Here is a 20,072-nt window from a genome sequence, read left to right on the forward strand (position 1 = left end):
TTTCACCACAACTGGCCTTTTCATGGAGTTATTGCGTTGAGAAATCAGCCTCCGGGGGTCTTTCGCCTTTCACCGCCTTCATCCAAACACTGAGCAGATCTGTCAGCTTAATTCCAGCTAAAATTGCCTCTCGGCTGCTTTTCCGCTGACAGAAATCTGCGCTGGAGGACGAGAGGAGCCTTGGCAAGACAACAGTGGCATTCAAGTATCAAAGCTCAAAATCTGAGGCCAGAGCTCTGCGGCTGACATCATCGGGGCTGCGGGATCGCTCTCGAGGAAATCATCCCATTGGTAGATGAATGGAGGTGTAGATGAAACACTCAGAGGAGTACTGCTGCAGCGGTAACAATAACCCACCGTGATATCACCTCAACGTGAAGTGCAAGTGCAATGCTAAATCACTTTTTTTTTGGGTGGTGTGAACATTGCAGCTGCTACATTGATGGTGGTTTTTGTAGCTGACGTTTCATCACCATTTTATTTTAATTTGGGGAGTGAAATCAAAGTCGCAGCTCCTCTACATTTTTACATTTTTGCTCTCGTTGCAACACGAGGTTCAAATCTGTTACCCGTCACCTGATGTAGATAGAAAAAGAGTCACGTACATGTCAAAGGGAAGTGGACACTGCTATAAAAGGAACTGATCCTCACGTGCAAAGAACGCTGGGAAAGCAGGGGGAATTTTATGTTTGACAGTTAATGTTATATTTTCACTTTAACCTTCGTCTTCATGTCAATTCAGACCCTGAGGCAGCAAATGTAAAACATGTCCTGAGGGAGGCATCAGAGGAGAGACTGTGTTGTTACCTGAATTAAAATGAATCCTCTCACAAAAGATAATATATTTTTTAATCTTGAGCGTCCAAATTGGTATGTTGTTTGCACAAGATTATAATATATATATCTTTCAGGATGCTAACAGTCCCATTTACAGCTGCAACATTTAGCTGATTGACAGAACATTGATTGCAAACTATTTTGATAATCCATTAACTGTTTTAGTCATTTTTCAAGCAAACATGTCCAAAAAGTCTCTGGCTAAGCGTGAACATATTTGGGTTTTGGTCGGGTTTTTTTTGGTCGGACTAAAGCAGCGATTTGAATACATCTCTCTGAGCTTTGGGATATAATAATAAGAGACATTTTTCAATATTTACTGACTATTCGTAGACTAAGCGATTACTCAATTATTCGGGAATTCAGATCTATCGATAATGAAAGTAATTGTTAGTTACATTCCCATGCTCCGAATGCTGAAATGTTAATGTTTAGCATGTTAAAAATCTGTACAGCCGGCCTCGTAACAAGACGATGTTTGGCATGTAATGTAACGTTGCGTTCATGTTACATCTGAGTTACTGTAATTTCCAGTTTTTCAATCTCTAAAAAGGTGTTTTTCCAACCAATTTACGAACGTACATCTGTGATTAAAGCAACGTGGCACTACAAAATACAGAAGTACCTGAACCCATCACCAAAGGTAATAAACCCCAATGTAAAGGATCCGTAACCTTAGATGACCAACGTTGCAAACATATGACAGTCATTAGTTGACTTTGCTCACACAAATCTTTCCCTTCTCTACCATCTATCTGAAAACGACACAAGCTGAGGCTGATTTACAGGATTAGTTTTGCAGATATCCTGTCATGAACTACAAAATGTTGGACAGGTTTAAAATTTTAGTGGCGTGAGATGAAACGTCAAACGGAGATCGAGGCTCGTTCTGCGATGATGAATGTCTGAAACGAATTAAACGGCGACTGGAATGATTGAGACGTAGTTGAAATGTTTCACCCTGGACGGTAAGATGATGGGAAGGAAAATATGAATCCTAAGAGGAAGATCACAGGAAGGAGTTTCATTGCCATCAAATGTTGATTCAGATACGTTTTCCTCAACAGATGTTTATAGACGCCAAATTCAGTTCCAACGTCCAGACAGGACTGTTGATCTTGAATGAAAATGGAAGAAAACAACTAAGAGTGGTTTAATCCTGTGATGATGAGTTGATTCTTTTCTTCCGAAGTTTTTTTTTCTTGAGAATAAAAGTTGAACCCGGAGAACAAGTTTCCAGCCTGAGCTCTGGACTTTGAGTTTAAAAGCTGCACGATCAAAGAGTACACAGAGGAGTTTGTTTTCAGGCTCATTAAGCTTGTCTGTGCTGTGATGTTGTTCCATGTTCGAGCCTCTTGGGTCCTCCCATAAATCCTCCTCAGCTAGCTCACACCCTCGGCCTGTGAGAAGGATCTTTATCTGTCCTCCGTGTTCACATTCTTCTATTGTCGCGGTGTGCAGATACAGTACGAATAACACATCACGGAGGCCATGAGAACATCTGGAGAAAGACCCAACAGGTGAATCAGGGGAGTAGAGCTTCTCCCTCCTCCACCCAGAGCAGGTTCAGGGCTTCGGTCTGCCGCTGCTCTCGCTGGTGGATCCTCCGCAGGCGCAGGATGTAGAGCAGGATGGCCAGCACCACCACCAGGATGCAGAGGGAGAACAGGTGGTGGTTGTAGACGAAGGAGGAGCGCAGCCAGTTGGGGTGGTTCTGCCGCAACGTTTCCTGCTGCAGGTCCCTGGAGAGGACACGAAGGGGGAGGGGAGGGGGGGGGGGGGCAGGAAGCGTCATGAACAGACATACCGACACACGTTTAAAACTGATGAGCATGAAAATACTAACAGAAATCTGTACGTGTGGATCCTTTCCTTTAATTCACTTAAAAACCGAGTTATATGCATCGTCTGTGGCGCCCTGAGGCAAAAAAATTACCACCTTAAGAGCATCTCACGGATCAGAGATTTAATGTCAAAGGAGGATTTGGAGAAACTGGGTCATGCCTTTGTGTGTAGCAGGTTGGACTACTGTTACAGACTTTTCTCAGGGCTCTGTAAGCAGATCCAGTTGATCCAGAAAGCTGCAGCTAGACTCTTAACAAAGACTCGAAATAAAAAAAAAAAATCTGATCACATTACATAAGTTCTTGAATCACTACACAGGCGGCCGGTGTGTCAAATGATTGAATTTAAAGTGTTGCTGCTTGTCTGTAAATCTCTGACTGAGTCATGTCGGATCTTCTCGTGCAGTGTGAAGCTTCAGCAGCTCTCAGATCAGCTGCTTCTGGGCTTTTTGTGGCTCCTAAAATTTGCACTAAAGACCGTGAAGCTGCTTTTAGCTTCTATGTAATAAATTAGCTGAAGATCTTGAAACCAGAAACAATACTAACTACTTTTAAATCTAAACTTAAGACTCATAAATCTGCCTTTTAATGACACTTTCAAGCCGTTTTTATCTTTCACGCTGCCTTACTTTTTATCTAAATGATATTGTTCTATTACTTCTACTTCTGCTTCTTTGTCAAAAACCCTTCATGTTTCCTAGTTCAGTTAATTAGAGGTAGTTTAATTACTTTATCCTCTTCATTTAATCCTTTATAACTGTAGGTGAGAGGCAGACTGTGTTTTGGGAACACACTACTTCATTTGAACGACCGTGTTTTCATCCACTGCACTGTGATTTTTTAACAAGGCACATCTTCCTTTACCTTATTGAATTTGAACTATTTAATTTTAAATCTAGCCTCCGAGGTTTCATTCCTGTCTCATAAAAGAAATAAATGGCTTCTACTTGAATTCAGGGAAATTGAGTTGTTATGAAAGGATGTGGAGGGATGTTATGTTTTCTTTCATCCTTCTCAGACTTAACACATTCCTCTGAGAGGCTGTTGAACCTGAAGGTAAAAATGTCACTTGGTATGGATTCAAATTCAACACTCATACTGACTAATAACAAGCTTTTATCAGAGGTGCTGTCCTGGTCGGTGTGGATAAGGGTGTTTACCTGAGAGGCAGGAAGCGGGTTTTGAACAGGATGGCTCCCAGAGTCCACTGGACCTCCTTGTCATAAACCAGCTTGACGGTTTTCAGACTCGGGTAGTCGCTGGGGAAACGGAAACCGGAGTGCAACACCTCGTACATCCAGGCCGACTTGAAACACTGAGTCCTGGTTTTAATGAGAGCAGAGCGATCAGTCAAGAGAGGGATTCATTCACAAAAGGACGAGAACTGCAACTACTGATAACTTTCACTATCTGATGTTTTCTCAATGAATTTACTAGTCTTTTGAAACAGTAAAAAATGCCCATCACAATCTCCTAAAGCACAGTGTAACACTTTGAAAATGTCTTGTTTTGTCTGACTAAAAATGTTCAATATTCAAATACTCAATTAACCATAATAGAAGAGTATAAGCACATGTGAGAACCTGTAACAATCAAATATTTTACATTTTTTGCTTAAGTGATTCCTTGATTATTGCAGCAGTTATGGATTAATTTTCCAAGGGACAGTAAATATCATCTGGCTGCACAGCTGCACCTCCAGCTGTCTCAGAGCTGCAGTTACAGTTCAACATGCGCCACCTGCAGGCCAGAAAAGTAACAGCAGCTCAGACCAATTTGGCAAATTTGACACTTACAACAAGAGTCATTTTTCCTTTTAACTGGTGTTCATGTGAGAGTTTGATCTTTTAATTTTAACTTGCAAAGTATTAAAACTGTAGCATATATTACTGAGAAAGTGTGCGGAGTCATTTTACAGAGAGTTTACTTTGAAGAGGGAAGTTAAAAGCGAATCATTTATGTAGAGCTGAATATTTAAATCATGAACTTGGGTGAAGAGAAGTAATTTACTAAATCTGCTGTTTATTGGTGCAACAGGTGGCTGTGAGTATTTTCTCCAGACATTCACACTTAGTCTCACATATCTGATGACGAGGCTTTATATCGAGTCCAGTTCACAGATATTTAAAAAAGGAAAGAAGTTACAAATACATTTTAAAAATAATCTTGCAGGAACCAAAGAGTCTTTGGTGTTTTACAGGTGGTTCAGGTCAGCAGAACGTATCTGAGTGAAGCTGCACATACTTAAAAAAGGCTTCAATTAAGGTTAATATAATATCAGAAAATTGTATGTTTAAGATGATGGTGCAGGCCAACTTTCTAATTCATCATTAATAACAACATAATCTACATGAGCTACTCCTTGACACATTTTCTCTTTTGCAGGATGTCTGTTTGATTTAAAAGCGTCATCAATATTAAAATAAAGAAGTTGCAGAAGGCGATAAAGAAACTGGAGAAGGGTATAAGTAGACATTTAAGAAGGGTGATTTGTTATTAGTATGTATTTTAAATAGTCTAGCAGTCTTGGTTTGGATGTTCAAGGAGCCGCTCTGTCTAGAAAAACATGTCTACGAATGACGAATATCAGACCAGACTAGCAGGCAGAGCCCCAGAAGGATATCATACATCTGACCTTTCTGTAAATGTATAAGAACCTTGTACTCAGTGTTTCATGCGTGAGGACATGAACCGAGCTATAAACCATGCATGCATTGAGAGAAAGAATTCCTGATTTGATTCATCATTGCCGATCGACGCTCAGCACAGAAACGCGTATCATCAGGTTTTTGGACTTTATTTAATTTTCTTTTTGTCTTCACAGCTTGAACAAAATGACAGTGTGACATTTTTAATTATGAAATGACTCCATTGACAACATAAAAGGGTCCATGAATAAAATGGAGATTAACTAAATTCATATGTTTCTTATGTTTTTCGAAACACAGACTTGACAAAAGTGATGTGATGCTTAAATTAGTGACACAAACCAGACTCTTCCTTTATCCATCTTGACGTAATTACCACCCAGGTGTAGAACTGGTCTGATAAACACAGAACAGCTCCCCCTTGTGGAGGCTCACACAGAGGTGCCTCACATTTAAAACAAGTCTTTAACCCTTACATACTGTTCAGGGGCTAATTTGACCCATTTTTCTACATTTGAGAGTAGAAAAAAAACCCATTAAAAACGTTTCTTTTAGTCAGAAGTTTGTTGACTTATCCTCATGTCTGCAATATACATATAATATACATATATTTCACTTTAATCTGTGCAATAACAATATAATCCACTCAATATCAATATTACTCCTGTAAATAATGTCAGGAATTTTTTTTAATATATATATTTTTTTACTATTTATGTTCTTATTGTTTTTCGTACTTATTATTTATTGTTCTTTATTCTTTTTCTTAATGTTGCTCTTCTATTTAACTGTCCACCTGCTGCTGCCATTGTGGGACTAACAAAGGAATATCTGATCTTATGTGATCCAGAATATACAAAAAAAATGGAAATATTTTGCAACTTTCTAAAAATGTTTTTTGTGCAGCTGATCTACAAAATTATGTAGAGAGGTTAATTATGAGGGGATATTAACAAAAGCCTGAATATGAACAGTGTTGAAAGGGTTAACTTACCATAACCATTAATTAATACACTAATAGGTATAATATTAACCTTTGTAAAGACTATTCTACTTTAAAAGACACAATCTGCATTAATGTGCCTTTTAATAATTGACATTTTTGATTCCTTTAACTAAAAAAAAGTTTTTGTTTTTTTATGTATTTTATTTTTGGGCTTTTTATGCCTTTATTCAGACAGTCAGTGACAGTTGGCAGAGAGACCAACAGGAAACAGGGAGCGAGAGGGGAGTGACCTGCAGCATCGGTCCCTGGCTGGATTTGAACCAGGGACGCTGCGATTATATGGCATGCGCTCTAACCACTTGACCACCAGGGTGCCCCACAAATTCGCTTTTTTTATTGAGTATCTGATAGTTTCCTTTAAAAAGCTCTGGCACACAGAAGTGATCAGTTGTCAAAGAGAGCAAAAAAACAGTGTGACGTGTTTTCCTTTTAGAGCAAAGTAGTGAAAATCATCATGACTGGACAGAGGACGTCTTTATAAACCCAAACTACACAGAAAACATGATGATTGTATGGTTTTCATGTCTGTCTTCCACATTTGGTTCACGGTATGGTCAGTGGATCATTGTAAATGGTAAATGGACTGTACTTATATAGCGCATTTCTAGTCTTTACGACCACTCAAAGCGCTTTTACACTACATCTCATTCACCCCATTCACACACATTCATACACTGATGGCAGGCAGCTACCACACAGGGTGCCAACCTGCACATCAGGAGGAAGCTAACCATTTACACACATTCATACATCATGTTCTGGTGTCAGACTTTCTATAAATATTAGAAAATATCGACACATTGGAGAAGAATACTTGGCAAGGCCTCAGATGCATAGATCATATTCTGTTTAGGTTACTTCTTGGGAAATACCTGATATGCCATCAAGACTATATATGCTGTTTTCTCTCGGTCGTCGAGTATCATCACAACTGTATTTATCCTGCATGCTGTCTGATGATCCAAACCCAGCATTTAATATACGTGCATTAAGAAAAAACTTCAAGATCATCGCAGAAACATCCACTCTCAATGCTGAAGACACATGAGGAGGAGGAGGAGGAGGAGGAGGAGGAGGAGGAGGAGGAGGAGGAGGAGGAGGAGGAGGAGGAGGAGGAGGAGGAGGAGGAGGAGGAGGAGGAGGAGGAGGAGGAGGAGGAGGAGGAGGAGAAGAAGAAGAAGAAGAAGAAGAAGAAGAAGAAGAAGAAGAAGAAGAAGAAGAAGAAGAAGAAGAAGAAGAAGAAGAAGAAGAAGAAGAAGAAGAAGAAGAAGAAGAAGAAGAAGAAGAAGAAGAAGAAGAAGAAGAAGAAGAAGAAGAAGAAGAAGAAGAAGAAGAAGAAGAAGAAGAAGAAGAAGAAGAAGAAGAAGAAGAAGAAGAAGAAGAAGAAGAAGAAGAAGAAGAAGAAGAAGAAGAAGAAGAAGAAGAAGAACAACTTACTTGAGTCTGCTGATGTCGGCCTGCTGAGAGAACAGCTTGTTGTCCAGACGCTGTTTCAGTGTCGACCACTTGGTGGAGCAGTAATCCTGCATACAAACCAAAACACAAGACACCAACCTTTAAACTCTCCATGAACAAATAAAAAAAATCCAAATTCTTCTCAACCCAGTTACAGTTTTTCTGTTTCATCTTTGTGGTTACCGTGGCGAATCTGGAGTACTTCTCGCTGTCGTACTGTCCTCCGATCCTCAGCACGTCCTCCATACAGTAAAAAAACTCGGAGAAGCCGTAAAACTCGCTGTTGCTGAAGTTGATGGGAGCCTGGAGAAACATTCAAAGTATTTAAAAGTTAATTTCAGGCATTTCTAGGATTTTCATGGTATAGATACAAATCTAAGCTCAGTGGAAGCCTCTTGATTTATTAGTTTATATAAATGTAAAAGGATGTCAAGGAAGGAAGGGAGGAAGGAAGGAAAGGAGGGAGGAAGGAAGGAAAGGAGGAAGGAAGGGAGGAAGAAGGAAGGAAAGGAGGGAGGAAGGAAGGATGGAAGGAAGGAAGGAAAGGAGGGAGGAAGGATGGAAGGAAGGAAGGTAGGACGGAGGAGCGAGGAAAAAAGGAAGGAGGGAGGGAGGGAGAAAGGAAAAGAGGAAGGCAGGAAAGGACAGAGGAAAGAAGGAAGGAAGGAGGGAAGGAAAGAAGTAGGGAGGGAGGGAGGGAGGAAGGAAGGAAGAAGGGAAGGAAAGAAGGAGGGAGGGAGGGAGGAAGAAAGAAAGGAAGGAAATAGGGAAGGAAGAAAGGGGGGATGGAGGAAGGAAAGAAGGAAGGGAGGAAATAGGGAAGGAAGAAAGGGGGATGGAGGAAGGAAAGAAGGAAGGGAGGAAAGAGAGAAGGAGGGAGGGAGGAAGGACAGACGGAAGGAAGGAAAGAAGGAGGGAGGGAGGGAGGAAGGAAGAGAGGAAGGAAATAGGGATGGAAGAAAGGAGGGATGGAGGAAGGAAAGAAGGAAGGGAGGAAAGAGAGAAGGAGGGAGGGAGGAAGGACAGACAGAAGGAAGGAGGGACAGAGGGAGAAAGGAAAAGAGGAAGGGAGGAAAGAAGGAACAGTCAAAACAGACGGGGTCAATTTGACCCGGGAGGACGACACAAAGGTTAATATTACATGAAAATATTTCACTGATTTCCAACCTTCCCATACTGAACAGGTTTTTTGTTTACTGACTTGAATTTATTGTCTAATAATCACTAATGTTAGACTATCATTACACTACATCTTAACCTAACACATCTATATTCTTCTATCTTCCTCTAACGCTTGAAACGAGTCGTACCTGGTAGACTCCTCCCGGGTGACATGGTGCCGTTGTGCAGACGGAGGAAGGGTCGTACGGCTTCCTGACAGCGAGCCCAGTCGCCCTGACCCCTCACGTACAAGGTGCGGTTTGTCCCGGGAAACCGTGTCAGACAGACCGACCGGTAGACACGGCTCCAGGTACGGCTTGTCCTCGCCTCAGGCCGGTCTGAGCGGTTAGAAACCTGGAAAACAAGGGACACACTCAATCAATATTTACACAAAGGAGTCAAATTATGTGCATTTAACTACAAAAATAAAGGATTTAACAGTATAAAGTTTAACACATTAGCATTTGTACAGACATATATTAGAATAATAGATAATATGTAATGGATTTCCCAGTAATAACCACTAAACCACTATTCAATTTTTAGGGTTAATATCTCACACTGCACTGTAGCTTTCATAATATTTAAGCTTTATTTTATTGCCAATTTACCCTTTTTATAGTGTTTAAATGTCTTTTTATTTTGCTGTGTGTTGCTTTTATATTGTGTCTTGATGCATTTTATGATTTATGTAAAGCACTCTGAATTGCTTTGTTGTTGAAATGTGCTGTACATATAAATTTGCCTTGGAAGGAGCAAAATGCTACTGGAAAAAATAGATCTACAGACCTTTTTAAAAGAGCTGAAAGTAAATCTTTATACTGAGAAATAAATACAGAAGGATGCAACAGCCCTAGAGTGTGTGTAATGTACCACTAATAATACTTGAAGTATATGAGGAGACCATACCCATTATCTAGAGTAGACTGTGGTTTTATTTATTAATGGTATTTTTGTTACTATCATAGAAGCATTTAAAGGGGAAGTAGTCCAATTAGTCCTCCATGCTGCCTGTACTCGGACTCTTCCATGCATTCCTCCACATGAGGCTTGTTTGAACTACAGATTGTACTTCTGCATTTTCTAGTATGCTCATTTCCAGGGACAGTAAGCTTGTTTACCAGCCGCCATTAAAACTTAGAAGAAGAAGAAAAAAAAGCTTCTACACTGCTACAGATTTAAAAACAACCTCATAACTGTAAATCAGCCAACATGGCAGAAGGAAATGTTACCTCAGATGTGAAAGAAGCTGATTTTAACAATGTGACGCTGGAGGAATTGCAGCGTAAGGAGGAGGAGTTTGTGTGTGTGTGTGTGTGTGTGTGTGTGTGTCTACGTACCTGTTCTTAGCCAGTGTGTTGTTGAGCAGCTGGTCCTCGTAACGCTGTCTGGCCATGTTTCCTCCGAAGCCGAGGAAGGTGGTGACATAGACTCGGTAAACGTGTTGCGTGTGCTCCACATCGCAGCCCAGGTTAAACTCGGCGAGAACGCTCTTCCCTGACTCCTCCTAAAAAAACACAACAACACAAGGGATCAACATGATGATGAGAGTCTTGCTGCGATAGATGTCTCACTCCTTACCAGGGTTATTATAGCTAATTAAAACTAAAACTAACAGTGAAAAAATAGTTTAGTTAACTGAAATAACAATAAAAACGTAATAAAAACTACAATAAACAATGCAAAACTAACTAAAACTAAACTGAATTGCAGATAAAATCAACTGCGTCCTGTTCAATTTGACTTCTTGCAATAACAGGCTGCTTCCACTAGGTGGCAGCAGAGCGGACGCCACATAATGCACAAGAAAAAGATGCTTAAAAACATGCAATTTATGATTTTCTAGAAAGAAGAACAATATTCCAATAAGGGGAATATTTTGATTACGACCCTGTAGTATATAAAAGTAAAAGTGTGGTGATGAAGAGTGATGAAGAGGAACATTTGTGGGATAAAAGCTAAAAGGGAAAAATCCTATTGATGTAAAAGTCCACCTTCGACGCTCTCACAGAGAAGCAGGAGACAGCTAACTTTACCTAAGAGTCAGCATTATTTCATCCTTTACAGCTTCTACTAATCAAATCTTTCCTCCTAATACCTGAAAAACTAAAACTACATAATCACTTGTTAAACTAACTAAAACTAAACTGGAATAAAAAAAACACAAACTGAAAAAAAACCGACAAATTTAAAATATAACAACTCTGCTCCTTACTTGTTCTGGTGAGCTGAACGTGATGGCGCTCGGCACCTCGTAGGCGATCTGCAGTGAAGCTCCGCCCATATCTATGATGCCCACGGTGCGCCGCCTGCTGATTGGCTGCTGGTTCTGCGATCCCGTCGTCACCTCAACAGTGGCGTCCTCTGAGAAGGAAACGATTTTAAGTTTTTTTATTTGATTTTTTTGCACATCTGAAGAAAAAAAAAAGGCATTGTAAAAACCTGAACACACGATTCACTTTCACACTCACCGTCGTCAGCGTGATCAAAGCGACCCAACACGAAGTTAATACCAATCCATGCGTACACTCCTGCAGGATTCAGCAGCAGCAGCAGCAGAAACATGTCCGATAAAAACACAGAAAGCAAGCGAGCAGCGGTTAGAAAACATCATTCCTGCTAAAGTTATGTTGCATTCCTTTAATTTAGTACATATATACTCCAATAGGCCTGTCACGATAATTATCTTACAACTTATCGTACAATAATGTGACATCATCACGTCTATATATATCGACTTCTTGTGAGGAAAAGGAGCTAGAATAACTAATAACAGCCTACTATTATTAGTGAAAGTTTTATTATGAAGGAAGATTTGATTTTAACGTAGACTCATGAGAGCTGTAGTATTTCAACGATAAGAAAATAATCATCGTTAGGTTGTTCTTCCTCTGTGTGAAGCACTTTGGATCAACCAATTATGTGTTTAAGGTGTTATATATATATATATGAAGTTGAAATTGAAATAAAATGATCTTAAAATGACAATAATATTGTTTATCGCGATTATTTCTGAGTCAATATATCGTCGTTATCGTGACAGATCTACACAGTAAAAGTCCAGAGACAACAAAATATCACAGAAAGCGAACAGGTCCCCCTCCTCCTCCTCTTCCTCACCTTCCTGCTTCCCTGAGATGACCTCGGCATGCGACTGTGAAAACAGGAAGTCAAACTCCAGAGGAACATCGGTGACCAGATCCTCCAAGATGGCTGTCTGTTGGCTACACACAGAGAAGTACAATGTGTTTCTGATTACTGGCTTCTTAACCCTCCTGTTGTCCTCGAGTTAAGGAAGGAAGGTAGGGAGAAGGAAGGAAAGGAGGAAGAAGGAAGGAAATGAGGGAAGGAGGAAGTAAGGAAGGAAGGGAAGAAAAGAGGGAGGAAGGAAGAAGGAAGGAAAGGAGGAAGAAGAAAGGAAAGGAGGGAGGGAGGAAGTAAGGAAGGAAGGAAGGGAAGAAAAGAGGGAGGAAGGAAGAAGGAAGGAAGGAAGGGAGAAAAGGAGGGAAGGAAGGAAGGGAGGAAAGAAGGAAAGGGTGGAGGGAGGAAGGAAGGAAGGAGGGAAGAAGGAGGAAGGAAGGGAGGAAAGGAAAGAAGGAAGGGAGGAAGGACAGATGGAGGAAATAAGGAAGGTAGGAGGGAGGGAGGGAGGAAAGAAGGAAGGAGGGAGGGAGGGAGAAAGGAAAAGAGGAATGAAGGAAGGAAGGAAAGACGGAAGGGAGGAATGTAGGGAGGAGGAAAGAAGGAAGGGAGGAATGTAGGGGGGAGGAAAGAAGGAAGGGAGGAAGGAGGGAAGAAAGGGGGTTTTGAGGAAGGAAAGAAGGAAGGGAGGAAAGAGAGAAGGAGGGAGGGAGGAAGGAAGGACAGATTTAAGGAAGGAAGGGAGGAAAGAAGGAACAGTCAAAACAGACGGGGTCAATTTGACCCGGGAGGACGACACAAAGGTTAAATGTGAAGATTTACTGATTTTCTTTGTCATAAATGATAGAAAACAAGACAAAGATTATAATTCTACTTGGAAATCAGTCAAATATCTTGATGTTATAGTAAGAAATTAGTCTCAACAAACCATAACGTTGAAAAAAAAGACGACTACATGGCTTCCTCTTACCCCTCTGGCAGCAGCCTCATGCCGGCGGTGCAGAGGATGTAGAGCGGTGTCTCCTTGTGTTTGTTTTTCGGGACGTGAGCGGCGGCGAAGCTGAGGAGAGGATGGAGGTAGTCGCTGGCCTTCGTCGGAGTCTTTGCCAGAGTGGAGATACCTAAAACAACCGAGACAACGCTGATATTAGGTGTTTGTTTTACTCAGGCGGGGAGTTCTGGTCCTCTGAAATGAGGCCAAAGCGGAAGTAACTTAAAACTGCATTCTATCAAAAGGCCACCAGGGGGCGACCGTTTTGGTGTCAAAAGGACTTCCGTCTCTATACAAGTCAATGGAGAATTCACCAACTTCTCACTTGATTTATAACCTCAGTAAACGTTTTCAAAATGTGTTTATGATCTCAATCGCTAGTTTAAAGCCTTCTTCAATGCAGTATGATGTTCATTTGGGACATTTTGGCCTCCCTGATTTTATATGTGACGATAAAGCAGGGTATGCATTAGGGCGTGGCTACGTCGTGATTGACAGGTTGATTGGTTCACAGGTTCAGGAGGGTGCCTCATGCTCCTCCTGATGCCCATATAAGTAGAATCCGTGTTTTTATTTTTCCCGGCATGCACCTGAAATTTTCAAGATGGCGCTGCTCAGAGCCGATACTATTCGCTTCGGATCAGCAGTCCACAAACCAATGGGTGACGTCACAGATGTTACGTCCATTTCTTATATACAGTCTATGGTTTTAACGAGGCATCTAATTACGAAGATATAGTTAAATGAAATCAATTTAGTGCCGACAAGATGAATTCAGCCATGTTTTTACGTGTTTAATAGCACAACTTCTTCCATTAACAGTGTTACAGTACGTCCCAAAGGGTTCAAAGTGCCACGTAGACTTTAAACTGTTGTTCTCGGAGCAAACTGAGTGTATCTAATCTGTCTGCTGTGACTGAGATAACATAAAGTCACAGCTGCTGCTGCTGAATGAGGAAAAACAGCCACAGAGTGATCAGGTATGTTATCAAACCTTCTAATATTTTTCTTTTTCTTTTTTTAACCACCATGTGTGTTCTTTCTTATCTCTTTCACACAGTCTGTCTTTCACACTTTTTTTTTTTTTTTTGGCTGTGAGCCCTAAAACAGGGACACACAGTGATAAGCAATGATCCCGTTTAACAATGAATGAGCTCTGACTGACTGACTGTGTCTCAATGGAGCGATTGTGATTCCCACATTAAGAAAACAGCCGTGATTCCAGCAGTGGAAAGAGAGACAAGAGTCCTTTTCACCCCTGACTTCGCTGCATTGGCGCTGAAATTATTAATAAAATAGAAATGGAATAAATACAGTAACAGTTGTTGCTTCATGGCTGGTTCTTGATGAAAAATGGCTAAATGAGTCTGTAATGATCTCACTACAGCTGTTTAGGGTAGTAACTAACTAATTATATTGCAGATATGTTTCTTTATCAATTGATTAATTATCAGAAAACAAAGGGAAAACGCCTGTTATGATCTTAGAGTCAATGTGATGTCAACAAATGTCGTGTTTTGTGTGATTAACCATCCAAAAAATTCAAAAAATATTCAATTTATGGTCATGAAAGAGGCATAGAAGCTTCCAATCTTCACATTGGAGAAACTCTAACAAGTAAATGTTGGTGTTTATCCTTTAACAAATGACAAAAACAATATTTAATGATCAAAATAGTTGGAGATTTATATCAAATCGACTAATCATTGCAGCAGATTTTTTGTATCTTCTGGTTCAGGATTAAAAACGGCTCCATTTTCTGTCCCAGAATGAGTCTATAATGAACTCACTACTAGTTTCTCGATCAACTGATGAATCATTTTGTCTATAAAACGTAAGAAAACAAAGATAAAATGCCTGTTATGATCTTAGAGTCAATGTAATGTCTACAAATGTTGTGTTTTATGTGATTAACCATCCAAAAAAAACAAAAATATTCCATTTACAGTCATGAAAAAGACATAAAAGCTTCCAGTCTTCACATTTGAGAAGCTCTAACAAGTAAATGTTGGTGTTTATCCTTTAAAAAAAAAGGCAAATAGCAGAAATAATGATCTCATTATCAAAATAAATGCAGATATCTGTCATCGTTGCAGCTCTACAGCTCTCTCTACTTAAACCCCTAATCAACCAAGGAAGTTCCTGTGCCGTTTTCGAGGCCAATGCTTAATTTGGAACCAGTTTTCCTGTTTCGACAGACAAGGAACTGGCTCTCGGCCAGAAAAAATGGTTCCAGAGTGGCACCAAGGCTTTGTTGGACTAGAAGAACGAACCGTTTACGTCATGAGGCTGGATTATCGTGACCAACCAAAACAACAAGACCAGTTCCAGTTGATGGAAAAGGGGTTTTATTGTATTATTGGTTTTAATGTGTGCAAGATTGTTGGCATAGCAACAATTTAAAGCAAGATGTTAAAGGATGAATCTTTAAAATCTAACCTATATTAACTAGAAAGCACTAAAACACCTGTTAAGTGACGATAACTGACTTAAAAACACCAGTTCGATCTCCTCACCAGGTTTAATCTTCTTGACGACCGGTTTGCGTTCGCGGTCCTTCATCTGTCGGATGTCCAGCAGGGTGTGAGGGTTCCCGTTGTGGGGGGGCCAGTAGTACACGAAGACCCGGGAGCCGCTGCTGCCACAGTCCACCACGATCCCGTAATTTAGAGCCATGTTGAGGACGTCGGTGGACTCCATGGACTCAGCGATGGAGAGATACCTGGAGGAGAACAAAACAGAGAAACATGATGAGACGAAGGATTTAAATACACAGCTGGATACGATGTGTTGGCTCCTTTCTACAAAAATGGTTTAATTTGTTAATTTTATATCTGTTTAATATATTTATGTTTGACTATTGTTATTAACCCTTTACATACTGTTCATATTCTGACTCATAATTAGACCAATTTACATTCATAAATTCACCATCAGTCATTAATAAATGTTTAATTAATCTTAAAAAAAGACATTTACAGTCACTATTTTATGGTCCAGGAGAACAGTTGATAGAATATGATGAATACAACATGTTTGAATGCTGATTGTTGTTGTTTAAAAAATAAAAACAGGTCAAACTTGTATATTTGCATATATAGAAATATGTATCAGCTGCATAAAAATAAAAAAAATTATGCATTTTATTTCCATTTATGTATATTGTGAGACACATAAGGAAAAGTCCACCTAAAATTAATGTGTATATGGTGTTTTTACAGCTCTCAAATTGGTCAAATTCTGTTAATTTTAATTTACTTAAATGGTTTATATTGCTTTATGTGAAGCACCTTCTAACTTCGGTTTGGAAAGGTGCTATAGAGATTAAAAGTTTATTATTATCTCCACACAATCTTCTCTATCCTGCTGACATCATTCTTGAAAAGCTAAGTTTACACAGTCACTGCGGCAGGTTTCATTCACACCACCGATGCCCACACAAAAATATTCTTCATTATATAAGATGAGCTTCCTGAAATACCAGCAGGTGTCAAGAGTGATTAAACACACCTCAGTCTTCTTATGAAAGGATGAGAACATATCCTCATTTAAATTCATCTCTAAAGAAATGTATTAAAGTCAGTGTTGAGGAGTAACTAGTTAAATCTGACGGTGTTAGTGTAATTCAGGTACTGAGAAAAAATGTGTCATTAAATTATAGTTACTGATGAAAATGTTGATGATTATAAAGGAGGTTACATCTGAATCAGACCTTTAAGATTTTGCTCAGGAGGGTTTTTACCTCATTTTTTAATATTTAACATGTAACTGAATACATATATTGATGTTTTTAATTCTTTGAAATCAATATTTTTTATTATATATTTAGTAGATAAATCATGACGTGGGATTATTTGGAGCACACATGGAGCTTAAATGGAGTCACAGTACCAATTAAACCCACTTTATTCATCAGATATCTTTATTTTATATTCCAAAATCTACATGAACTAATGAATACATTTTCAAATGAGAGATAAATGTTGCTTTATAAGAAATGATCTCCCTTATAAATCATGTCAGTATCCATGAAAAACAGCTGGACTTAGATTTTGGTGCTTAATGGGAACATTTACCCTAACAGCTGATCTTAGATCTTAGGAAGGAAGGAAGGAAGGAGGGAAGGAAGGAAGGAAGGAAGGAAGGAAGGAAGGAAGGAAGGAAGGAAGGAAGGAAGGAAGGAAGGACAGATGGAGGGCAGGAAGGAAGGAAGGACAGATGGAGGGAAGGAAGGAAGGAAGGAAGGAAGAAAGGGAGGATAGAAGGAAGGGAGGAAGGAAGGAAGGAAGGAAGGAAGGATGGATGGATGGAAAGAAGGAAGGAAGCACAGAAAGAAGGAAGGAAGGAAGGAAGGGAGGAAGGGAGGATAGAAGGAAGGAAGGAAAGAAGGAAGGAAGGAAGGAAGGAAGGAAGGAAGGAAGGAAGGAAGGACAGAAGGAAGGACAGAAGGAAGGACAGAAGGAAGGAAGGAATGAAGGAAGATAGGAAGGACAGAAGGAAGGAAGGAAGGAAGGAAGGAAGGAAGGAAGGAAGGAAGGAAGGAAGGAAGGAAGGAAGGACAGATGGAGGGAACATTTACCCTAACAGCTGAAAACATTGTTTAGAAAATTAGAAAAGAAATCAAATGTAATAAGTTACATTACTTTGATGAAGTCATTGAAATAGTTACATTACTTATTCAATTTTAGATAGTGTAACTAGTAATCTGTAATCTATTACATCTCCAAACCTTCACCTCCCTGATTAAAACACACAGTCCTTGTTATAAAGTCTTCATGATTAAATGATTAAACTTTTACTCTGGTTGCAGATAATAAAACACCTGCAGTCAGTCTCAACATTAGTTTTTATCTGTCTGGCTTCAAAACATAAACTGTTCTCACATAACTGGTTATCGTCTGTTTACTGAGCATTTTGCAGCTGTGAACACATCAGGTTTACATAACAGAGGTGGGGTTTGTGGTAAAAAAAGAAAAAGAAAAAAGGCAACCGGTTACAACACTAACAGATCAAGAGAAGCTTAGTTAGAATTAAGGCTGCAACTAACTCACTTTCATTACTGATTAATCTGAAAGTTATTTTCTCCGTTAACTGTTTAGTCTAGGACAGTGTTTTAAGTTTCTCTCCACTGTAACACACCTGATTCTAATCGTTAACTTGTTATCAAGCAGCTGAAGCTCGTCAAAGGGCTTGATAATGAGTTAATTATTAGAATCAGGTGTGTTAGAGTGAGGAGATACCTGAAACATGCAGGGCAGGAGCAGCATTGGAGACCACTGCTGTAGGAAATGTGAAAAAGTACCTTCTAAAATGTTAATATAATCAATTTATTGTCATATATGCCAAGGAAAGACAGCAAATAGTCACATTTAAGAGGCTGAAACTCTTACAATGTTGGGTATTTTTGCTTGAAAAATGACTGAAATCAGTAATCTGTTGTCAAAATAGTTACTGATTCATTTTCTGTTGTCACAGCTCTAGTTGTTCAGGGTTAGGGTTAGGGTTGTGACGGAAAATAGCGAGGAAAAAAGGCCTTCACGGTTTCCCAGAGCTCAAGGTGTTATCTCCAAATGTCTTATTTTGTCCAGATCGAGAGCAGCTTAGTTAGAATTAGAGCTGCAACGAACTTACTTTAATTACTGATTAATCTGACAGTTATTTTCTCCATTAACTGGTTAGTCTAGGTCGGAAATGTGGGGGAAAAATAGTGAAAAAATGGCATTCACAATTGCAAATAGTCACATTTGAGAAGCTGAGACTCTTAAATATTTGGCTTTTTTTGCTTGAAAACTGACTGAAACTAATTGATTGCCAAAATAGTTGCTGATTCTTTTTCTGTTGGTGCAGCTTTAGTTGTTTGGTCTATTTAAAAAAAGGCCTTCACAGTTTCCCAGAGCTCAAGGTGATCAAAATGTCTTGTTTTGTCTAGCCAAGAGAAAAGCCCAAATATATGCAGTTTTCAGTGGTGTAAATAAAAGCAGCAAATCCTAAACCTGTTGAAGCCTTCTGTAAACACCAAGAGATTAAATGACTAGAATAAACCTAAACATCATGTGTGTGTGTGTGTGTGTGTGTGTGTCCAGCTCTTAGCAGTAAGTGCATCCGTTCACTCACTTGTTGAAGTGGGCGCCGGGTTGCCTCTGGCTGCCCCACAGCTGCCTCTGGTAGGTTCCCAGTAGAAGGAGGGCGGAGGTGAAGAAGAGGAGCAGCAGCAGGAGCAGCCTCTGTCTGGGAGCACAGCCCAGAGACAGCAGGGACACGCTGCAGTACCAGGAGGCCGGCAGGCAGGACAAAGTGATCCTGTGCAGGAGGTAGAAGAAAAAGAAGATTACAGAACATTAATGATGGAGACCCAAACATCAGGGCTTGTCACAATAACTTTCTAATAAATGCAGAAGTCAGTTTATTACCTTGCCATAAGTCTGCCTTGGGAAAGTACAAGATGTCACAGTCGTCACCTCATGGTGCCAGGATCCTGTTCAGAGTGGGAGGCTGGTTTTTCTGCGTGAAGGAAAGATTAAAAAAAGAAGTCTTTAACAATGTAAATTAAAGTTGGTGAAAGGAATAATTACAGCAAGAAAAAAACAGGTTTCAATGTTCATTTAGGCGCCTGATTTGATTAGTGATACCTGTATCTTAGCCAGTGGGATCAATAAATAACTTTAATCTATATATAATGATACAATAACCTTACTGTACATTATAGTATTCTTCTATTTATCTTGGTACACTACTGCACCACTACTAAATGTTGAGCATTGCTGCTACAGGTTACAATAAGAGTGGATTATCTGGTAGTTATATAACTATAAAACTGTTGCATAAAACAAAATAGCGGCACACAGAAACCTACATTAGCTCCAATAGCAGCTAGTGTTGGTATGTTTTAATGACGCTTCTAGTCAATTACAAACAGGGGTTACGTCGAATTCGGTACCCCCGTTAAAAAGTGTCCCCCCTCTTCTCACATATAACAATATAACCCCAAC

At 39.7% G+C, this 20,072-nt stretch overlaps 1 protein-coding gene across 1 annotated transcript; it reads right to left on the minus strand.

Moving 5' to 3' along the window:
• Positions 1-922: 922 nt before the first annotated feature.
• LOC133998841 (ectonucleoside triphosphate diphosphohydrolase 7-like) lies at positions 923-19,583 on the minus strand. The gene is given in 16 exon segments (XM_062437898.1): positions 923-2,579; positions 3,842-4,003; positions 7,773-7,858; positions 7,974-8,093; positions 9,101-9,118; positions 9,120-9,212; positions 9,214-9,279; positions 9,281-9,305; positions 10,292-10,458; positions 11,167-11,315; positions 11,423-11,482; positions 12,072-12,175; positions 13,063-13,213; positions 15,600-15,805; positions 19,198-19,383; positions 19,494-19,583. Coding segments are annotated over 16 exon segments (1,818 nt in total). The 5' UTR covers positions 19,502-19,583; the 3' UTR covers positions 923-2,362.
• Positions 19,584-20,072: the final 489 nt, after the last annotated feature.

Source organism: Scomber scombrus, chromosome 2 (assembly GCF_963691925.1).
Source record: "Scomber scombrus chromosome 2, fScoSco1.1, whole genome shotgun sequence".
Classification (NCBI taxonomy): domain Eukaryota; kingdom Metazoa; phylum Chordata; class Actinopteri; order Scombriformes; family Scombridae; genus Scomber; species Scomber scombrus.